This window comes from Anabrus simplex, chromosome 3 (assembly GCF_040414725.1).
Source record: "Anabrus simplex isolate iqAnaSimp1 chromosome 3, ASM4041472v1, whole genome shotgun sequence".
Taxonomy (NCBI): Eukaryota; Metazoa; Arthropoda; class Insecta; order Orthoptera; family Tettigoniidae; genus Anabrus; species Anabrus simplex.
In genome coordinates this window covers 467,307,558-467,327,026 of record NC_090267.1, presented here as the reverse complement: position 1 = coordinate 467,327,026, position 19,469 = coordinate 467,307,558, and the positions used below count along the sequence as shown (strand labels likewise).

At 42.6% G+C, this 19,469-nt stretch overlaps 1 protein-coding gene across 1 annotated transcript in view; it reads right to left on the bottom strand.

The window, feature by feature from the left end:
- The window catches only part of CtsK1 (C1 family peptidase 26-29-p), a 141,261-nt gene that overhangs the window by 104,206 nt on the left and 17,586 nt on the right, over positions 1-19,469 (bottom strand). Inside the window, exon 2 of the mRNA XM_067143587.2 lies at positions 5,298-5,474. Coding sequence (XP_066999688.1) covers positions 5,298-5,474 — 177 coding nt within the window. The remainder of the gene's footprint in view (positions 1-5,297; positions 5,475-19,469) is intronic.

The following is a 19,469-nucleotide window of genomic DNA, read 5'->3' as shown; positions in this document are numbered from 1 at the left end:
ATATATATATATTTTTTAAATTTATTTTACAAGTTGCTTTATGTCACTCGGTGGGATTCAAATCCACCACCCCCTGAATGCAAACTCACAGATTAAATGGATGACTGAATGAAACTGGTAAGGTGGTGGAAGGAACCGTCTGTCGCCTACGAATAGGAACTGACAGCATTTGCCTGGAAGTGAAAATTGGAAACGACAGAAAACAATTCTCAGGGCAGTCGACAGTGAGGTTCAAATCCACTTGTCCCTCAAATTCAGAATGTGGCTCCATAGCTATAGCGTGTTAACACATGGCCACTCCGCTTAGTAAAAGGACCCCCTGCGGGTAGGGGGAGTAGAACAACACTCATGCAAGCAGTGCAAGAAACAAGTTCAAAAGAAAATTCCTAATAGCATACCTGCAAACTTTATAAAACCAAAAATCAGGAGATTTTGATATGAAAATCAGGAGGGACAACTGGTCAAAAATGCTTATTCTGCGTGTCTTGAGCAATACAGGAGTACTATGGCATGTATTATAACACTTATTGTCTCAAAACCCAACTCTTGCTATATGAGCCCACAAGGCTAAAAATTACACATTTCCATTATATTGGTGAAGAACAATATGGATTTAGGCATGGAGTAGACACAAGGAATGCCATTGGTTTACTGAAAGTCATAGGAGAAAGGTACATAGAGAAGAATAAAAAATTATACACAGTCTTTGTAGACTTAAGAGAAGGCATTTGACAAAGTGAGGTGGGATAAGTCTTTGAGATACTTAAAAAACATGGGGTGGAATGGAGAGAGAGAAGATTGATCACGGAATTGTATTACAACCAAACAGCAAGAGTGAGAATAAGAGGAGAATTAACAGAAGAAATCAGACTGGGGAGAGGTGTTAGACAGGGTTGCTGCTTATCACCAACTTTGTTTAATATTTACTTGGAGGAAATTATTTGTGAATGCTTGGATGGTAAAAGAGGTGTCAATGTTGGGGGTAAGAGAATTGAATGTATAAGATTTGCTGATATGGCAGTGATAGCTGAAAATGTGAAGGACCTCTGCAAAATGCTGAGAGAATTAAACAAAAATTGTGAAGAGTATGGAATGAGCATAAACAAAAAGAAAACCAAATTCATGATACTTGGAGGTAAAAGTGAAAAAGCGACAATCAAGATAGGGGGAGAAATTATTGAAAAGGTGAATAAGTTTAAGTATCTTGGAAGTATTGTGACTGAAGACCTTCACTCTATAACAGACATAAAAGCTTGAATTGCCTTAGCCAAGGAAAGCTTCAACAAAAAGAAAAAAACTTTTGTGGCCCGCCAGAGAAAGATCTGAGGAAGAGGCTTGCAAGGTGTTACATATGGAGTATAGCTCTATATGGCACTGAAACATGGACATTAAGAAAGGAAGAACAGAGAAGAATAGAGGCATTTGAGATGTGGATTTGGCGAAGAATTCAAGGTGTAAAGGGGGAAGATAAAATATCAAATGAGGAAGTTCTGAAGAGAGTGGGAGAAGTGAGGAGCATGCTGACCGTAATCCAAAATAGGAAGAAAAACTGGATAATCTAAGACACAACACCTTACTATGAATAGCAATTGAAGGGATGATAAAAGGAAAACGAGGAAGAGGAAGAATACGATATCAGTTATTAGACAGCATTAGAAAAAGAAAGGAAGATCACGCAGAAGTGAAGAAAAGAGCACAAGATCGAGAGATATGGAGGTCACAGCCATGATTGGACCTGCCGAATGGCAGAACAACCTATGATGATGATGATGATGATGATGAGAGGAAGCACGTGAGTAAGATGCTCAGTCTCTGATAAACCTTCTGAAAACAGTATGAACTCATGCTCCGCGTGTTTAAAGACGCCATTACTTAGCAAATGCATAGATTAATATACTGCATCACGCGCCCGCGTAATTATGGAAACACAATGCTATTTTTCTCAAGTAATAAATTCAAATTCGCAGAATTGTCACCGAATGGTTCCTAAAATCTCTACAAAAGTCATTAGTGGCTATCTTTGAAATTCTGTCACTAAATTATTAAAATAGACTCCAAATCTAGTGACTAGTCTCTAGAATAGACTAGACAGATTTGAACGCAAATGAACACAGCATGCAAGAACGAGAGATTTACAATCGATATACTGCAAATACAGTAGAGACAATAAGCGACAGTCTGCGAGATATCGAGAAACAGCTATTAGAGCTCTGTCTAGCTGAGTGACCTGGAGTTACTGATTCTGTCATAAGAGCACGTGTATTTGTTTGTGAAGTTTTTGGCATTATTTATGCATTTGCATTAAGATGACATAAGTAAATATTAGCTTGTGTTATTCCTTTATATCTCCTCTCAATATGAGTGGAAAGACATGTGCTGTGTTTGGCTGGAATAACTATGAAGTGCAGAATGATTCGCGGTCTTTCTTACGTTTCCCTTGTGACAAGAAAATGTAAGTAAATATTGTGTTTGCATGTATATTCTTCCAGTTACAAAGAGATTTTCATAGTACTTCCTGAACTTCTCACCTGTGCAACCCATATTTTAACTGGCTTAAAACATAAGCTAATTTTATTGTACAGTGCAGCAGTTAAAATTCAATACCGATGTGTTGTTGTAGGTGTGATCTGTGGGTTTTGATTTAATTCAGGAAAATGCATATGGGTTTGGCTGGTTGTGTTCCAAATTACCTCGTTTGGAATGCCATAATGCGTTGTCAAGCACTGAAGAAAGTATGGGTGACTTAAATATACATTTTTTGTTGAAACAATATGATGCACATTTGCTTTACCCTAATGTAATGGCAAGTATTGCTTATAGAGAAATTCTGAATGTTATTGAGGCTAAAATTATAGATTTTCTTTCTGCTAGTAGGCTTCAAGTTAAAAGGAAAATTATCCAGCTCTTAAATGTTAATTTGTTGAATTATGTGTGTAAGGAATATATTGACAAGTGTTTTAATGTGATGATACAATGTTTTTTAAACGAGAAAAAAGACAAATCTAGCCATAAAAGTTCTGGCAGGAATGCTAGACAAATCTAGCCATAAAAGTTCTGGCAGGAATGCTAAAGCTAAAAAAAAGTAATGCATAAATGAAAGATCAAGCCCTTTCACAGCAGCCCATTTCACATCTTTATTATACCTGTATATCTAATTTCAGTCTTTAAATAATAACCTGTTAAATAATTCTTCATTCATTTATCCAGAATTGCTTTAGCAACATTGAAGTTAATATCTTAATAACTCTTTCTAGACGCAATTTTTTAATCCATTTCCGTATATGCATTTCCACTGATATTTGACGTTAGCGCGAATTTCCAGGTCACGCCACTAGGAGCGCCACCTATGAACTGTCTCCCATTCTAACAAGGCGAAATCCAGAAGTGTCGCGTATTGTCTCCAGGTATTAATAAACGTGGATATTTCATCTGAAAGTGGCCAATGAGCGAAGGACTTCCGGACATTGGCATACAAAGATGAAATGGCGGGATTTGAAAACAAATGTTTGAAGTTTGCCAAAAAATAAGCTAAAATCAGGAGAAATAATAGAATTGGGAGGCGGGAAAAACTGTTGAAAATCCGGAGTCCCCCGCCTAAATCAGGAAAGTTGGCACGTATGTGATTTTTATTCATTTTATGAAATAGTGCATCTAAATACCATACATTTTGAATTTAAACAGCATTACTTGCATGATGCTTGTTTAAAGGGGCTTAACATTTAGGTCATCGGCCCCTAATGGTACGAAATGAGACAAAATGTAATGACAAATTAAAAGTCCTAAATCCTTCACTGACCAGAATTCAAAACGTGAGGACGTAGAATGAAAGGATGGATATGAATTTAAAGGACGTAGAATGAAAGGATGGATATGAATTTAAAACAATCAGTGGAACCGATGTCCGGTTCTATGGCTAAGTGGTTAGCGTGCTGGCCTTTGGTCACAGGGGTCCTGGGTTCGATTCCTGGCATTTTAACCATCATTGGTTAATTTATCTTGCACAGGGGCTGGGTATATATGTCGTCTTCATCATCATTTCATCCATATCACGATGCGCAGGTAGCCTACGGGAGTCAAATCGAAAGACCTGTACCTGGCGAGCCAAACTTGTTCTCTGACACTCCCGGCACTAAAAGCCGTACGCCATTTCCATTTCATTTCAGTGGATCTAACCCACAATGCCTCCCTCACATTCACAGAAAATGACGTAAAACAATAGTATTACTGACAAAGGGACTGCTTCTATAGCACAATATTGAATCGATAATACTTGAATTCGAAAGGGGTCCCAAATCCAAGTCGTCAGCCCCTCATAATTGTACTTGTACATGTTGCGGTACTAAGCAAAAGTACCGTAGACTCGCGATATTCCACACATTATGGTACTACTCACAGGTACTGAAATTCGCACATGTAATACAGACCTATGGTGTTTCGCACATTGCGGCGCCATTTACAGGCAATGCAAACCTATGATGTTCATCACATACGTGTACTAACCACAGGGACTCGCACTACCCCGTGGTGTTCCTCATAGTGGGTACTAATCATAGGCAAGCCAGAACCATGGTGTCGCTCCTAAAGTGGTACTAATCACAGTACTGTAAAAACTGGCAACGCACTCTGTTGCTACAAATCACAAACCCATTTTGTACCTAACATAGTGGTGCTACATGCAAGGAAAAGCGACCCATGGTGTTCCCTGCGTGGTGGTACTAATCACAAGTAGTTTCATGGTTCTTATACAATTATCCCTTGGTCGCCCCTTTTAGTCACCTTTTACAACAGGCAGGGGAAACCGTGGATGTATTCTTTGTCTGTGTTGTCCCCCACCCACAGGTTGTGTGTTTGGTCCGCGAGAGGTATTTTATTTCCCTCAAGTCCGCCGGCAAGCCGGTTAAGGCCCCCTATCCGCCACCTGGGATACACCACGGAGTATCACCTCTTGCCCTACTACGCCAGCGGAGTAGGTTCGTGGCTTGCACATAGGAGTAGAATATTTGTCCCTTTAGCTCTAACAATAGTTCCCACGGTTTGTCTGGAAAAAATGTGTTAACCCAAATGGCTCTGCCTCCTTTAGTTTTTGGTCAACCAAGGTTTTACTGTACTTAACATACTTTCAAGTAACCAAAGTTATAAGAATATAAATGAGAATTAATAAAATCTTGATTGGATAAGAAGAACAGAGTTGATTAGGTACACATTTGTCTTTGTTCTGCTTAAAAGTATGTAATCTATCTATATTAACTAAAATTTACTCTTAAAAAATATTTCTGACTCAACTAATGGTGACATACCTCCATAGTAGTCAATTCGACTGGAACCAGCTTTGAGATCAAACCATGCATAAAAGGGCTCTCGTATTTCAGCATAAGGAATATATAGAGTGCCCTTCACAGAGAAACTATCACTAAAATTAGGTGGTGATTCTGGTTGCTTTTTTTGACTGTCCACTAGTACGTAACCAGCAATCCCTGCAAGAAAAAGAAAATAAAATTAGAAGAGAGAAACGTACAAAAATAAAAGTCAGTAGGAAAGAAAAATGTTACCTAATGTGGAAAATCAAATTTACCAAATGATTCATATGATATGATTTAATTTATTTAATGCAGAGCCATGCATGGTCATGCTGTTTATAGAAACTATTTACAGAGTCATACAGGAAAGAGACAGGTACATTGGGAAAAAAATTCAGTATCGAATAAATCTGATGCAGTCGTATAGATATCAGTTCATTCATACAAGACTTCAACAAGCAAGGCTCACTTTCAGGGGCTATACACATGTGCTACAAATGGAACAATTTCTTGAAAGACTAGGAATCATTACGATATAATTTAATTTAAAATAAAAGTTACAACACTACAAGGAGGTGATGTCCAGATAGAGGAGGCAACTATAATACTGGTGAATTACTGAAATTTCTCTATGATAAATTATGTGATATGAATTTCATTTTTTAACCTGTTTTGTCAACCTTAAACAAGTGCTATAAATCTTTGGGGAGAAATCCACCTTTACAATACTGGAAATTAATTAATCCTTCTTAGAATAACATCAGTGGGACAGGTTTCGTCTCTATGAGACATCGTCAGCCATTCAAGGAACAAAAATAAATAGCAAAGATACATATGCATTCCTAAAACACACTAAATTATTTCTTGAATAACATGCCTTAAGTCTTCTTGAGTTAAATTGCCACTGTTATAGACACACACTTCAAAACCATACATGCACATGCAATTGAAGTGTCAATAAGCATTTATCTAAGTGAAAATCTAGTTAATTATGAAGACATGGTTTTTGGATCTTCATAAAAGATCATATTATGAAGTACTAAAATGTGACAACATATTATAAAATTGGTTGCACTGGCTTTAAAACCATGGTTCTTCTGAATCAGGCTTTGTAATTGCCAAGTTAAAATGTTAAATGATAGTTCCATCACTTGGCTGACAAGCTGTAGTTCCTGATGTTCTAGCACTAATTTGAATTTGGCTTAGTTAAGAGGCGGAACTTCTCTCAAAATATTGTGATTAAGAGTTGAATTACCTTGCTTTGTCTAACTGATGACTTCAAGTGTTGAACCATAGGGTATGGAACCAAAGAGAATATGGATGGAACGAAGAAGTTATGGGCAGATGGGTGCTACGTGCTACAGCTATGAGCGCGGCTCAAAGAGAATGCGCAACTGACGGAAGTTTCTGGGCGATTCGCGAGGGTATGCGTGCATGACCCAACGCCAGAGAAATAGTCGACTGGTCGAGAAAAAATTACACAAAATTTCGCCACTTTTCGTTCTCAGCGCCACAATTCCGGAATTTTGCGTGTTTTCATCCCTGTTAAATCAATTATTATATCCCTCTTCTCGGATCTTTCTTTCCATAAATGCCAGGCCATTTACTCACCAATTTATTTTTTAAACAAATTTAAGTATAAAACGCTTAGATAGAGAAAAGTTAGACGTGCAGCACACCATATTACTCAGAAAATCTTAACATTCTCATGTAAGTATTACATAATTTACTTATTTATCTCGCGAGTATCATGCGATCAAAATTTTGGAAAACTAAATAAGTTTCTATTTTTCATGTTTTCAAGTTTACCATTAATAATCTAAAAACATTCATTTTTAAAAATCACTATATACAAAACACGCAAAATTTCTTCTAGTTTTTAAAAATGTTAAGTTCTCAATGATAAACAAGAGAAACAAAAATGCAAAAGAATTAAAAGTTCCGAGAAGCATACACTTCCGTCAGTCACCAAGCACTACTCGGAAATTCGGAATAATTCTCGGAGGGTTTTCTTTTCCTGCCAGGCCTCATAGATCCCCAGAAATGGAAACCTTCACGCTGCACCCCACAATTACATCCGAGACACCAAAAATGGCTTCGTCTCCTTTTTTCATGTGACGACAAACACCAACACAACCTTTCCTTTCGTCCGGGTAGATGAGATAATTTGAAATCACCTTTTACTCCGACAATATTCGCCGGTGGGTCTAGAAAAAAATTCTCTTCCATGATCAATACTACAATACGCAAAAATGCATTCGTCTTTTGTCAATGGCCTATCAGAGTGTTTTCTAAAAAATAACGTGCCGGGCTGAGTGGCTCAGACGGTTGGGGCGCTGGCCTTCTGACCCCAACTTGGCAGGTTCGATCCTGGCTCAATCCGGTGGTGTTTGAAGGTGCTCAAATACGTCAGCCTCGTGTCGGTAGATTTACTGGCACGTAAAAGAACTCCTGCGGGACTAAATTCCGGCACCTCGGCGTCTCCGAAAAACCGTAAAAGAGTAGTTAGTGGGACGTAAAGCAAATAGCATTATTATTATATTATATTATTATAAACTGATTCGTTATTTCCAGCTACAACCTACATAAACAAATAATACAGGCGTATAACAACTGGTTTCACAATTTTCCGCCCGCTTCTGCTCTTTATCACCCTTATCTTCCGCATCTCAATCATCTTCAAGAACTTCGCGAATATCACTTGAATTACACGTCAGTTAACTCAATAATCGGTGGAAAGATAACGGAAGGAATTTACAGAAACTAAAAGCGAGCGAGCGCGAAGTTGAGCCCCACAAGGGGGATGAGGAAAGGGCAGAAGACTTTATACCTACCCTGACCTTGACTGAGTCATTTCCGGCTATATGTGAGGAATGTGTGATGAAAGACTTGAAGCTTTGTCTTCAATGTCTTGCTGGTCTTGTTACAATAGCGTGAAAGATAAAGCTGATTAAGCGAATGCATGTATGTGAGACGCGCGTTCAACATTGGCATTCTAGTGACATTACGTCGCAAGCGTGACGTTTGGCACTTCTAGGATTAAGAAATACAGCGAAAAATTAAGAATCGCTCATTTTTCTCACTTTCTATTCTTCTGTTATTATCTTTTTACTTTTCTTTCCCCAGTTTGTGGGGGTGCTCGAGCACCGTAATATATTAAAAAATTGTATTGTGTACGGCAGTGGCGTATAGTGAGGGCTACTAAGGCTATCAGTGAAGCCCAAACCTCAAATGCGAACGATGGAAATTAAAGCACATTATAATGTAAGCATCTGACACATTGTTCCATTTACAAACCTTGAAAGCAATGAGAAAAAGCGTCGCACGTATTTCTGAGCACAATGATTCGGAGACTGATATTGCAGCCCAGACTCGCGTCACTCTCCCCACGATTCAACATCATGCGGCTTGCTGTTATGTGCCCGATAGACGCGGGGACCGCGGGGATAGGTGTGCTAGGCTTCGGTCCATCAGATCGCCAATGCTATCAACCCTTTTTGGCAAGTTGCTTTACATCGCACCTACACAGATAGGTCTTATGGCGACGATGGGACAGGAGAGTGCTAGGAGTGGGAAGGAAGCGGCCGTGGCCTTAATTAAGGTACAGCCCCAACATTTGCCTGGTGTGAAAATGGGAAACCACGGAAAACCATCTTCAGGGCTGCCGACAGTGGGGTTCGAACCTACTATCTCCCGAATACTAGATACTGGCCGCACTTAAGCGACTACAGCTATCGAGCTCGGTGCTATCAACCCTATAAATCATGCGTTACTCATCGTATATACTTTCTCACCTCATACTTCTGATTTAATTATATAGATAATAGAGCGCTGGTATTTCACTCCCGTTTACTTATACATCCTTGTAGGAAGACACTGCAGTGCTGCTTTCCTAGTAGCAATATAGTTTCATGTTTATAGGTAGATCTGCTAAAATGAAATGCAATCTTTCAAGTTTAGTGTTCTGTTTTGTTGGTTGGAATGAAACCTGTGATCATAGGTCGGACACCAACACTGATCTCCCGAGGAAGCTAATTAACCAGTGAACGATGGGGACGACTGCTGTAAAATTCAATATGTTTATTTAATAATGATAATAATAATAATGGTGCATGGCATTTGTATACGCTTGGTGGTGACCTAGTGAGGATAAAATGAATGGTGAAGACGTCATAAACGCCCAGTCCCCAAGCCAGAGGAATTAATAGTATGAGGGGGTTGATTCTGAAAATTGAAACGGGCCATCGGACCAAAGGCAAGCATCCTATCCTTTTAGCCACAAAGCTGGACTTCAATTTGCTAAACTTTAGGCTACCATCTCGACTGATCAGGTGTTGAGTATTGGCGGTGGCAGAGGCCAGGGCAGTCAGTAGCTTGTAAAGCAGCCTTGACAACACAGCAGGCTACTCCAGTGGCTCAAAACGCTCAATTAAGGCTTGTCGTTCACTAAACCAACCATCGAAAAGGAGTACGGTAACCTAAGTACATTGGTAGCCCACGTCTTGATCCCAACATGCGCCACTGGTGTACAGTAAAATCACACACGTACAGGAACAATATTGACAAGACAAGTGAGCGCAGGTCGCATAAACATACATGGGCGCACTCGTAAGCAGTTTTCTCTATCTGATGTGAGGAGACTTAAGTTTACCGCAAAAGTGGCCATGCGGTGTGGATCACGTTGCTATCAGCCTGCATTCGGGAGATAGTGAGTTTGAACTAGTGTTGACTACTGAGTGTATGATTCAAGGCAGTGCATCGATTCATTCAAGTGTCCGAGCGAATCGAGTCGCAGGAACGGCGAGCTCACAGCACACGATTCAGCCGTCGCCTGCGCTATGATAGAAAGCCTGGACAAGCCGACACATTTCTGGGAGAACAAGCAATGGCCGCTTGGATCGCGTTTATGTTCTGTTGTTCTCGTGTTCTGGTCCGCCTCTGTGGTGTAGTGGTTAGCGTGATTAGCTGCCACCCCCGGAGGCCCGGGTTCGATTCCCGGCTCTGCCACGAAATTTGAAAAGTGGTACGAGGGCTGGAACGGGGTCCACTCAGCCTCGGGAGGTCAACTGAGTAGAGGCGGGTTCGATTCCCACCTCAGCCATCCTGGAAGTGGTTTTCCGTGGTTTCCCACTTCTCCTCCAGGCGAATGCCGGGATGGTACCTAACTTAAGGCCACGGCCGCTTCCTTCCCTCTTCCTTGCCTATCCCTTCCAATCTTCCCATCCCTCCACAAGGCCCCTGTTCAGCATAGCAGGTGAGGCCGCCTGGGCGAGTTACTGGTCATTCTCCCCAGTTGTATCCCCCGACCAAGAGTCTGAAGCTCCAGGACACTGCCCTTGAGGCGGTAGAGGTGGGATCCCTCGCTAAGTCCGAGGGAAAAACCGAACCTGGAGGGTAAACAGATAATGATGATGATGATGATGTTCTCGTGTTCTGTCTATATTCTTATATTGAAGATTCATACAATAACGCGAAATAATACCTTTTTATTATCAGTATGCCCGGTGTGAATCAGATATAAATATATAAAACAACTTACAACACACTACACTTCATAGATTTCTTTCATTTTGCACTTGTTTATCACACAAGAATAAAGAATAGGGAAATAGGCCTAAATAGAAGTACTCACCCGATTTTTCCCTATTTCTACAATTGAATCAGTCATTTAAGAAAGGGCACATGTCCAAATTGTCGTTTTTTGTTTCTTTGCAGATTTACGTTCTTTTAATCCTTGCGCACCTTGTCACAAAAGAAAGGTCACTTATCCAGCCAGTAACATGCTGATATTTAAGGTTCATTTGGGTGTTGTTTGGAAGTCATTTAAGAAAGGGCTGTTCTGCCTGAAGAAAACTACATTAGAATGCAAGAGTAATCCCAAAATACTAGGACTGTGTTTTGATTGTTGTCAGACTTTCCCCTGCCAAAAATACCAGTGCAGGACATATTCTAAATGCGACAGCTTTGGGTGAACACGTTTGGCATTCACTATATACAAATGAATTCGTCAGTGCTTTATGTTTACTACAAAGGTAATTCTCGTACAGGTGCCAATGAAATGTATATCTTTTTGTTAGACTATATCCAAACATGTGTACCAAAGAGTGTAAAATAGCTTCGAATGTTCCCTAATGGCGCTGTAGGGCAGAAAAAAATCGTACAGTGATCTGATTATGTGCAGCACTTGTTGACATGAAGCGATTTGAAACCATTCACCATTACTTCCCTATGCGAGGGCACTCGTTCAATGCCTGTGATAGAGCTTTTGCTATCATTAAACAAACTGTTAAAACATTGATCGAATTTATGATGTGAAACAATATTGTGAAATCATCTTACGGGCACCTATTCGTCATGACAAGTTCACCATCATCCTGGTAGGGACGAGTAATATTCTTAACTTTACTGCATGGTGGCCGAAATTTTATAAGGGGGTGGGGGGGTTGTCAGCTGAATTTCGAGGAAGAGGAGTGCCTACCAACTTGAAAATTCGTTTCCAGCCAGCATCATCGATGCACTTTCTTTACCCTGCCAATGATCCGGGAACCGTACGGACAAAACAGTTCATCAATGGCCTTACTGAACACATCTTCCGTTTGCATCTAGACAGCAACGTTCAACTTCCTAACGAACTAGCCTACGACGAACCAATTCCTATTGACAGGAATAAGATGAATGACCTAAAGCGTCTAGAATGAGTACATTCAGGGGCAGTACAAAGACTTTTACAACGAAATACTTGCATGACTAACTGTTCGTGTGACTGAAGGTGATTGTGATTAACTGTCATCATTCAAATGATTATTACTGTAGAACGACGACACAGTGTGTCTAAGTTATTTGAATAAACAAAGCGTGTTTGCTCCAAAACTGATTTTCATTCAGCTATCATTGTAGAAAGGGCATATATCCAATTTTTTTATCTGCCAATTACCATAAAGTCCTTCATCTTTATCCCATATTTTATAACGTAACCTACCCACAATCGTTAACACTAACGGACAAAATACATACATTTAACGTAACTAGCATGACTGGCTTTTAAATCAGTTTTTTGCTCCTCCTGAAAAGTTGTGTTTCTGGACATGTGCCCTTTCTTAAATGACTGATTCAATTTCAATTTTCTGTTCAGAGGCTTGCTCTTGAATTTGTATAATAAATCACAGCCATTAGTCACTTTCTTTGCATTAATATCAAGAACAGGCCTGAAATATGTTGTAAGTATAACGTACCGGTATGTGATGTGTGCTTGATCACTGAAACATCTCTTTAAACTGTGGAGCGGTAAGGCATTTCAGCTTTCGGACAAGGTTAAATTTTCCGAGATATCCTAATGCCCGCGTTGTAAATATTAATACATTTTTAAGAGGAAGACGAATTTGCGTCGGCACTTTGACGGGGAGCAGAATTCCCCTCACAGTACTTACACTGTAATCTGATTCGACAAAGTACAAGCTATATATTCTGGAGTTATCATTAAGAGCCCAAGGAGATCCCTTTCTGCTGTCCTGTCGAGAAATAGCAAGCCTCCATTTCTCCCGTAAAGTCGGATCTTTAGGAAAAAGATGAAAATTTATATTTGTCAGTAGCGGCTGGTGGTGTCTGAGGCTGGGTGTTGCACCAAAATTTTCAGTGTCACCTTTTCATAGCTTCCAGAAATAACAAGAAACTCTATTATCGTTAAGTAATAAACAATATTCTTACTAAAACTGACATATATCTGGCAATTACAACCCAGAAAATAAGAGGATATCTTTTTTTCGTGTGGCTATTTCTAGCCTGGTGCAGCCCTTGTAAGGCAGACCCTCCGATGAGGGTGGACGGCATCTGCCATGTGTAGGTAACTGCGTGTTATTGTGGTGGAGGATAGTGTTATGTGTGGTATGCGAGTTGCAGGGATGTTGGGGACAGCACAAACACCCAGCCCCCGGGCCATTTGAATTAACTAATGAAAGTTAATTCCCGGCCGGGAATCGAACCCGGGACCCTCTGAACAGAAGGCCAATACGCTGACCATTCAGCCAACGAGTCGGACAAGATAATTATACACTACAACTACAGCCACTCTTATTAATAATGTTATTGGCCTTTTTACTAATGACTTTTTACGGTTTTCGGAGACGCTGACGTGCCGTAATTTAGTCCCGTAGGAGTTCTTTTACAGCCATTAAATCTACTAACACGAAGCTGACGTATTTGAGCATCTTCAAAGACCACCGGACTGAGCCAGGATCAAACCTGCCACGTTGGGGTCGGAAGGCCAGCGCCTCAACCGTCTGAGCCACTCAGCCTGGCACAGTTACTGTTACCTCACATGAACTGAAAATTCGCCCTCCTGTTTTTCATTGAAGCACGGTGTTGGTAATATTGTGGGTGGTCTGGTATGGCATGGAAAAAATTACCAAGCAAGTTGGCCCTGCTTTTCCGCAGTTTCCCATTTTACACCAGGCAAATGCTGTTGCTGTGCCTTAAATAAAGTCACGGCCACTTCCTACCAACTCCTAGCCCTTTCCTATTCCATCGTCGCCGTAAGAATTATCTGCGTCGATGCAACGTAAATGAAATTTGTACATTTAAAAAATCGAAATGAATTTCCTCTGCGAGAAGAGAGCAAGTAGGAATGAAGTAATCTCCGCAGAGTGGCGCAATCTAACGGGGACATTTGGAACTGTTTCTCGATAGGGGACTTGCTAGTTTCGTGCAACTCCTTGACACCGATACTGGCAAGCATGCTACCTGATGCTATGCAGGTTTAGGCTCGTCCCTGCTGAGGTACATTGCGCCGCGTTGTCCGCTAGGGAGTTGCCGTAAGAAAGCAAACTCCCTGAATTTGATTCGAAGCCAGCAGCGTTTACTGGTCCGTTAGTTCAGCATTAGTTCAGCGAACGACCAACGATGGTTGATTTTAACATGTTTTTGAATATATATTAGGTTTATTAAACTAAAACACCAGAAGAAAAGACGACAAAGAGTAAAATTATTGGGAGTTGTGCAACACTGCAACAATACCACGCACCGCCATTGACATTTGTGTAGCCTATATTTTCTTCGCTGTGTCAGATGTGCAGTTAGGCACGCAACAGTAAACCATCTTAACCTACAGAATGGAAAGAGAAGCTTGACGGTAATTGGCCCCAGGGGCTCTGAACTTTGGAGCGTGGGTTGGCGACCACGGGGCCTTAGCTGTGTCCTGGCATTTCTTCCACTTACTTGTGCCAACTCTAGTTCTTTTCCGACCCCGACACTATTAGGTTTCCGAGGGCTAGGGAGTCTTTCATTTTCACGGCCTTCGTGGCCCTTGTCTTCATTTGGCCGATACTTTCATTTTTCGAAGTGTCGGGTCCCTTCCAGTTTTTCTCTCTGATTAGTGTTATATAGAGGATGGTTGCCTAGTTGTACTTCCTCTTAAAACAATAATCACCACCACCACCTTGACGGTAATTTGGAAGCACATAACTAAACAAATTTTAAATGCAACTCATCAACCATCCATCTATTGCAAATCGTGAGATCAAATAAATTAAAAAACGACAAAACTCTTCAGATTTCATGTTAGATAAGATCTTACATTATGAAATGAAGTTTAATATGTTATTTCTTCTCATGTTGCAGTAACACACGTAATCATACAATTGGCACCAAACAACAGAACATAAACGCGAACCTTGCTTTTAATGCAAGAAATTGGCTTTCTGTCCAGGCCTTCTAGTATGGTAGGCTTTTTTGATTCAGCTGACTCGCAGCAGACAGTAGAGCTGGAAGCGGAGCGAGTAATACATTTACAACACAACTGCAAGTACTTATTCTCTTTGTCGCAGAGGACCAGAGCACAGTGTAGCGCACGACGCATGTTTAACAAGGAGAGACCCCGACGTTTGGATCACGGATTATCTTCAAACTTTGTACACTTTTATTTTGATATTAAATACTTGCTATTTGCTTTACGTCGCACCGACACAGATATATTAAAATTATAAAATCCTTTTATTAACAACCACCTATTCAATACAATACATTACTCATTGAATTATAAAATAATCATGAGGTGTCTTAAATAATGGAACATGTTTCGTTCGACATAGCGAACATCATCAGCCTTAATTTACAAAGATTAGGTCAGGGCCCTGAGCTGAAATTATAAAAATTGTTATACATTGTTGTACATATTGTTACAATTTCAAGTCTAATGTTATCATTTTACTTTTTATTATGGCATTGTCACTCTTTTGACAATTTTTATCATTTCAGCTCAGGGCCCTGACCTAATCTTTGTAAATTAAGGCTGATGATGTTCGCTATGTCGAACGAAATATGTTCCATTATTTAAGACACCTCATGATTATTTTATAATTCAATGAGTAATGTATTGTATTGAGTAGGTGGTTGTTAATAAAAGGATTTTATAATTTTAATATATTGTCCTCAATACGGTTCTATTATGAGATTAATTACATGTGACACAGATATGTCTTACGGCGACGATGGGATAGGAAAGACCTAGGAATTGGAAGAAATCGGCCGTGGCCTTAATTAAGGTACAGCCCCGGCATTTGCCTGAGGTGAAAATAGGAAACCACGGAAAACCATCTTCAGGGCTGCCGACAGTGGGACTCGAACCCACTATCTCCCGATTACTGGATACTGGCCGCACTTAAGTGACTGCAGCTATCGAGCTCGGTTTGTACACTTTTAGTAGTTAATTAGGACAAGATAATTTCAATGTTGAATAGGTACCAGTGCGTTGCGATCACGAGCACGAGATGGCGACGGTCGAGTGATTAGCGTTCAAGCTCCGTAATCACTGGATCGAGTCCCGCTCATCGCTTTTTTTTTTGTTTCTCAACACTGGTCATATTCTTTCATGGTATATATTGCAGGTCAGAGCGTTCAGGTGCAACCGCTCATGACGATGGACGCCCCTGACTACAGACTCCCGACGCTGTTGGTGTACAACCGTTGGGGGACGGACGACTAACAGGAGACGATCCGCGGAGTTCATCGGGGAGTCGATCATCGAGACCATTGGCGAGGTGATCACTGGTTGGGTGGTGATCATCCACCCCAAGAACGCACAACGCTTCCGGGTCTACGAGGAGCTGGCGTCCCAGCGACACCAGGTCGTCCGGCTACCAGGACACAGGACGCGGCTGGACGGCAGAGGCTCAGGCTACAAGGAGGCAGCCACCCAGACGGAGCCGAGGACCGCTGTACTTTACGAAGTAGGCCTACACGCAGACCAACAAGGCCGCCAACCAGGACCGTCGACCACCTGCCAGGGCGAGGTGGACGCAGACGCAGGCCTACCAGGAAGGGCCTGTTACCCGGGCACAATCCAGGACAGCGCCCGGGACGGCGGACCGCTGCACAGCAGTGGAAGAGGACGCCCCCTGGCGTTCAGAGGCTGCTGTCCAGGCCCAGCCTGCCAGTGCGACTGTCGAGCTGCAGACGTCGACGTGTGCCCCACAGGACAGGGAACGCAGTCGAGTGTTAAAACACTGACCAACGCCACCGCCGCCAGCCAGCAGGAGAAAGAAGACGGCGACGCAGCGGAGCCACCTGCTACCCCGGGGTCACCAGGCCGGGAGGAGGGCCCCCAGGAAAAGGCCTCTTCCCCTGCCAAGAAGAGATCCACGGGAAGACGACGCCGCCCCCGGTCCAGGAGGAAGAAGACGCCGGCCCACCTGGAGAGGGCCGCCCAGCCGCAACCCAGGACTGCTGCCAGGACAGCAGCCGAGAGAGGAGCCAATCAGGAGAGGACCTCAGCGGGTAGCGGCAATCAGGTGAGATTGAAACGTTCCCCTCAACAGCTCTTGCAGTGTTTCCGCTGTTTGATGTGGGGCCACCGGCAGGAGAGGTGTGGGCTCCAAGTGATGTGCAACCGCTGTGGGTGTGATCACCACTACACGGCCTGCGCAACACTTAAGGAGGCGCCGGTGTGCGCCAACTGCGCGGGGGGCCACCCGGCCTCCCATCGCAGTTATCCAGTCCATCGGGCCATCGCTCGGGCCCCCACCCCGGCGGGCTTGGCCTCATTCTCCAGGATCGGAGACTGGGTACGAGGGACCCCAAGGAGGTGGCGCTGTGCGGCGGGCCCTAGTGGTACTCGACGCATGGCTCCGAAACCGGCAAGGCCCGCGCTAGACACGGCACTGCCCGGACGGACTGATCCACTGGCAGATGGATTGGCGAGACGATGGATCATGGCTTCTCAACTAACACTACCACTGGACCTTTCCAGCCCACATCCTTGCATGTGCTATCACATGATGTCAAGTTTTACATGTAGGCTCTTTCTGCCTATGTGGTTTTTCCCTGACCCTTCAATACCAAACTTTAACACTATCCAACCAACACAAACTCGCCTGGTAACATGTCTAACATGGAAACAGACAGCCGTGGTAGAGAGTTTACTCGGAAACCAGCATATACTCCTTGTATCACTTCCCACTCTTCTCTGCTCTCTCTTTCTTCTTTGGAATTAATAGTATGTTGGAGGCCATGTAGATCGAGTCGATGGTCACGCGGGGGGAGCGGGCTTCCGGGGGCGCCCCCCGAAAAAAAAAATCAGGTGCAATGGAATTCCAGGTACCTTACCCGATTCCACTGTCAGGTATGAGGGATTTCGCAAATCACGACAGGCATACATTTTCAGGAAAACTTTATGCATTTGGTTATTTACTTGTTGATACTTATAAATATTTTGTTTCGTAGTCCGCCTCTGTGGTGGAGTAGTTAGTGTGATTAGCTACAACCCCCGGAGGCCCGGGTTCGATTCCCGGCTCTGCCAGGAAATTTGAAAACTGGTACGAGGGCTGGAACGGAGTCCACTCCCCCTCGGGAGGTCAACTGAGTAGAGGGGGGTTCGATTACCTCCTCAGCCATCCTCAAAGTGGTTTTCCGTGTTTTCCCATTTCTCCTCCGGGCAAATGCCGAGATATAGGCCCCTACCTAACGTAAGGCCACGGCCTCTTCCTTCCCCCTTCCTTGCCTATCCCTTCCAATCTTCCCATCCATCCACAAGGCCCTTGCTCAGCATAGCAGGTGAGGCTGCCTGGGCGAGGTACTTGTCATCCTTCCCAGTTGTATCCCCGACCCAAAGACTCGCGCTCCAGGACACTGCCCGTGAGGCGGTAGAGGTGGGATCCCTCGCTGAGTCCGAGGGAAAATCTGACTCTGGAGGGTAAACAGATTAAGAAAGAAAAAGGAAAGAGTCCGAATCGTTGGCTGAATGGTCAGCGTACTGGCCTTCGGTTCAGAGTCTCCCGGGTACGATTCCCGGCCGGATCGGGGATTTTTATCGCTTCTGATTAATTCTTCTGGCTCGAGGACTGGGTGTATTGGCCGTCTCAACACTCTCCTCATCATACTCACACAACACACCACACTACCAACCACCACAGAAACACGCAATAGTGATTACATCCCTCCATATAGGGCTGGCGTCAGGAAGGGTATCTGGCCATAAAACAGGGCTAAATCCACATGTGCGACACAGTTCGCACCCGCGACTCCACAGGTGTGGGAAAAAGCGGTAGCAAAAGAAGAAGAACGAAATATTTTTTTTTTTTGTAATGATAAACATTAGTAAAGAGCCAAATAACATTGGAAATCCAATAAAAGTTCATGCAAATACACCTTTTTTCATTATATTACCTTAGAATTGCATGAAAGAAGATGACCCGTGTTGAAAAACAAAATGACAAGCGGAACTCGAACCAGCGATTACGGAGCTTGAACGCTAACCACTCGACCACCGCTGTTTCATGCTCATGATCGCAACACACCCGTACATATCCGACGCGAGAATTTCTCTGCGATTTTCTCAAGAATGCCTTAGTAGTACACCTTAGCAAATTCAGTAGAGACAATACGCGACACTCAGCGAGATACCTAGGGACAGCTATTAGAGCTCTCTCTAGCTGATTGATCTGAGAATTACTGATTATGTCATAAGAGCACATGTATTTGTGTGTGAAGTTTTTGGTGTTATTTATGCGTTTTCGGTGAGTTGACATAATTAAATAGTAGCGTGTGTCATTCCTTGATATCTCCTCTGTGGTGTGTTTGGCTGCAGTAACTATGAAGTAGAGAAGAATGCGCGGTCTTTCTTCTGTATCCCTCATGACAAGTAAATGTAAGTAATATTGTGTTTGCATATATATTCTTCCAGTG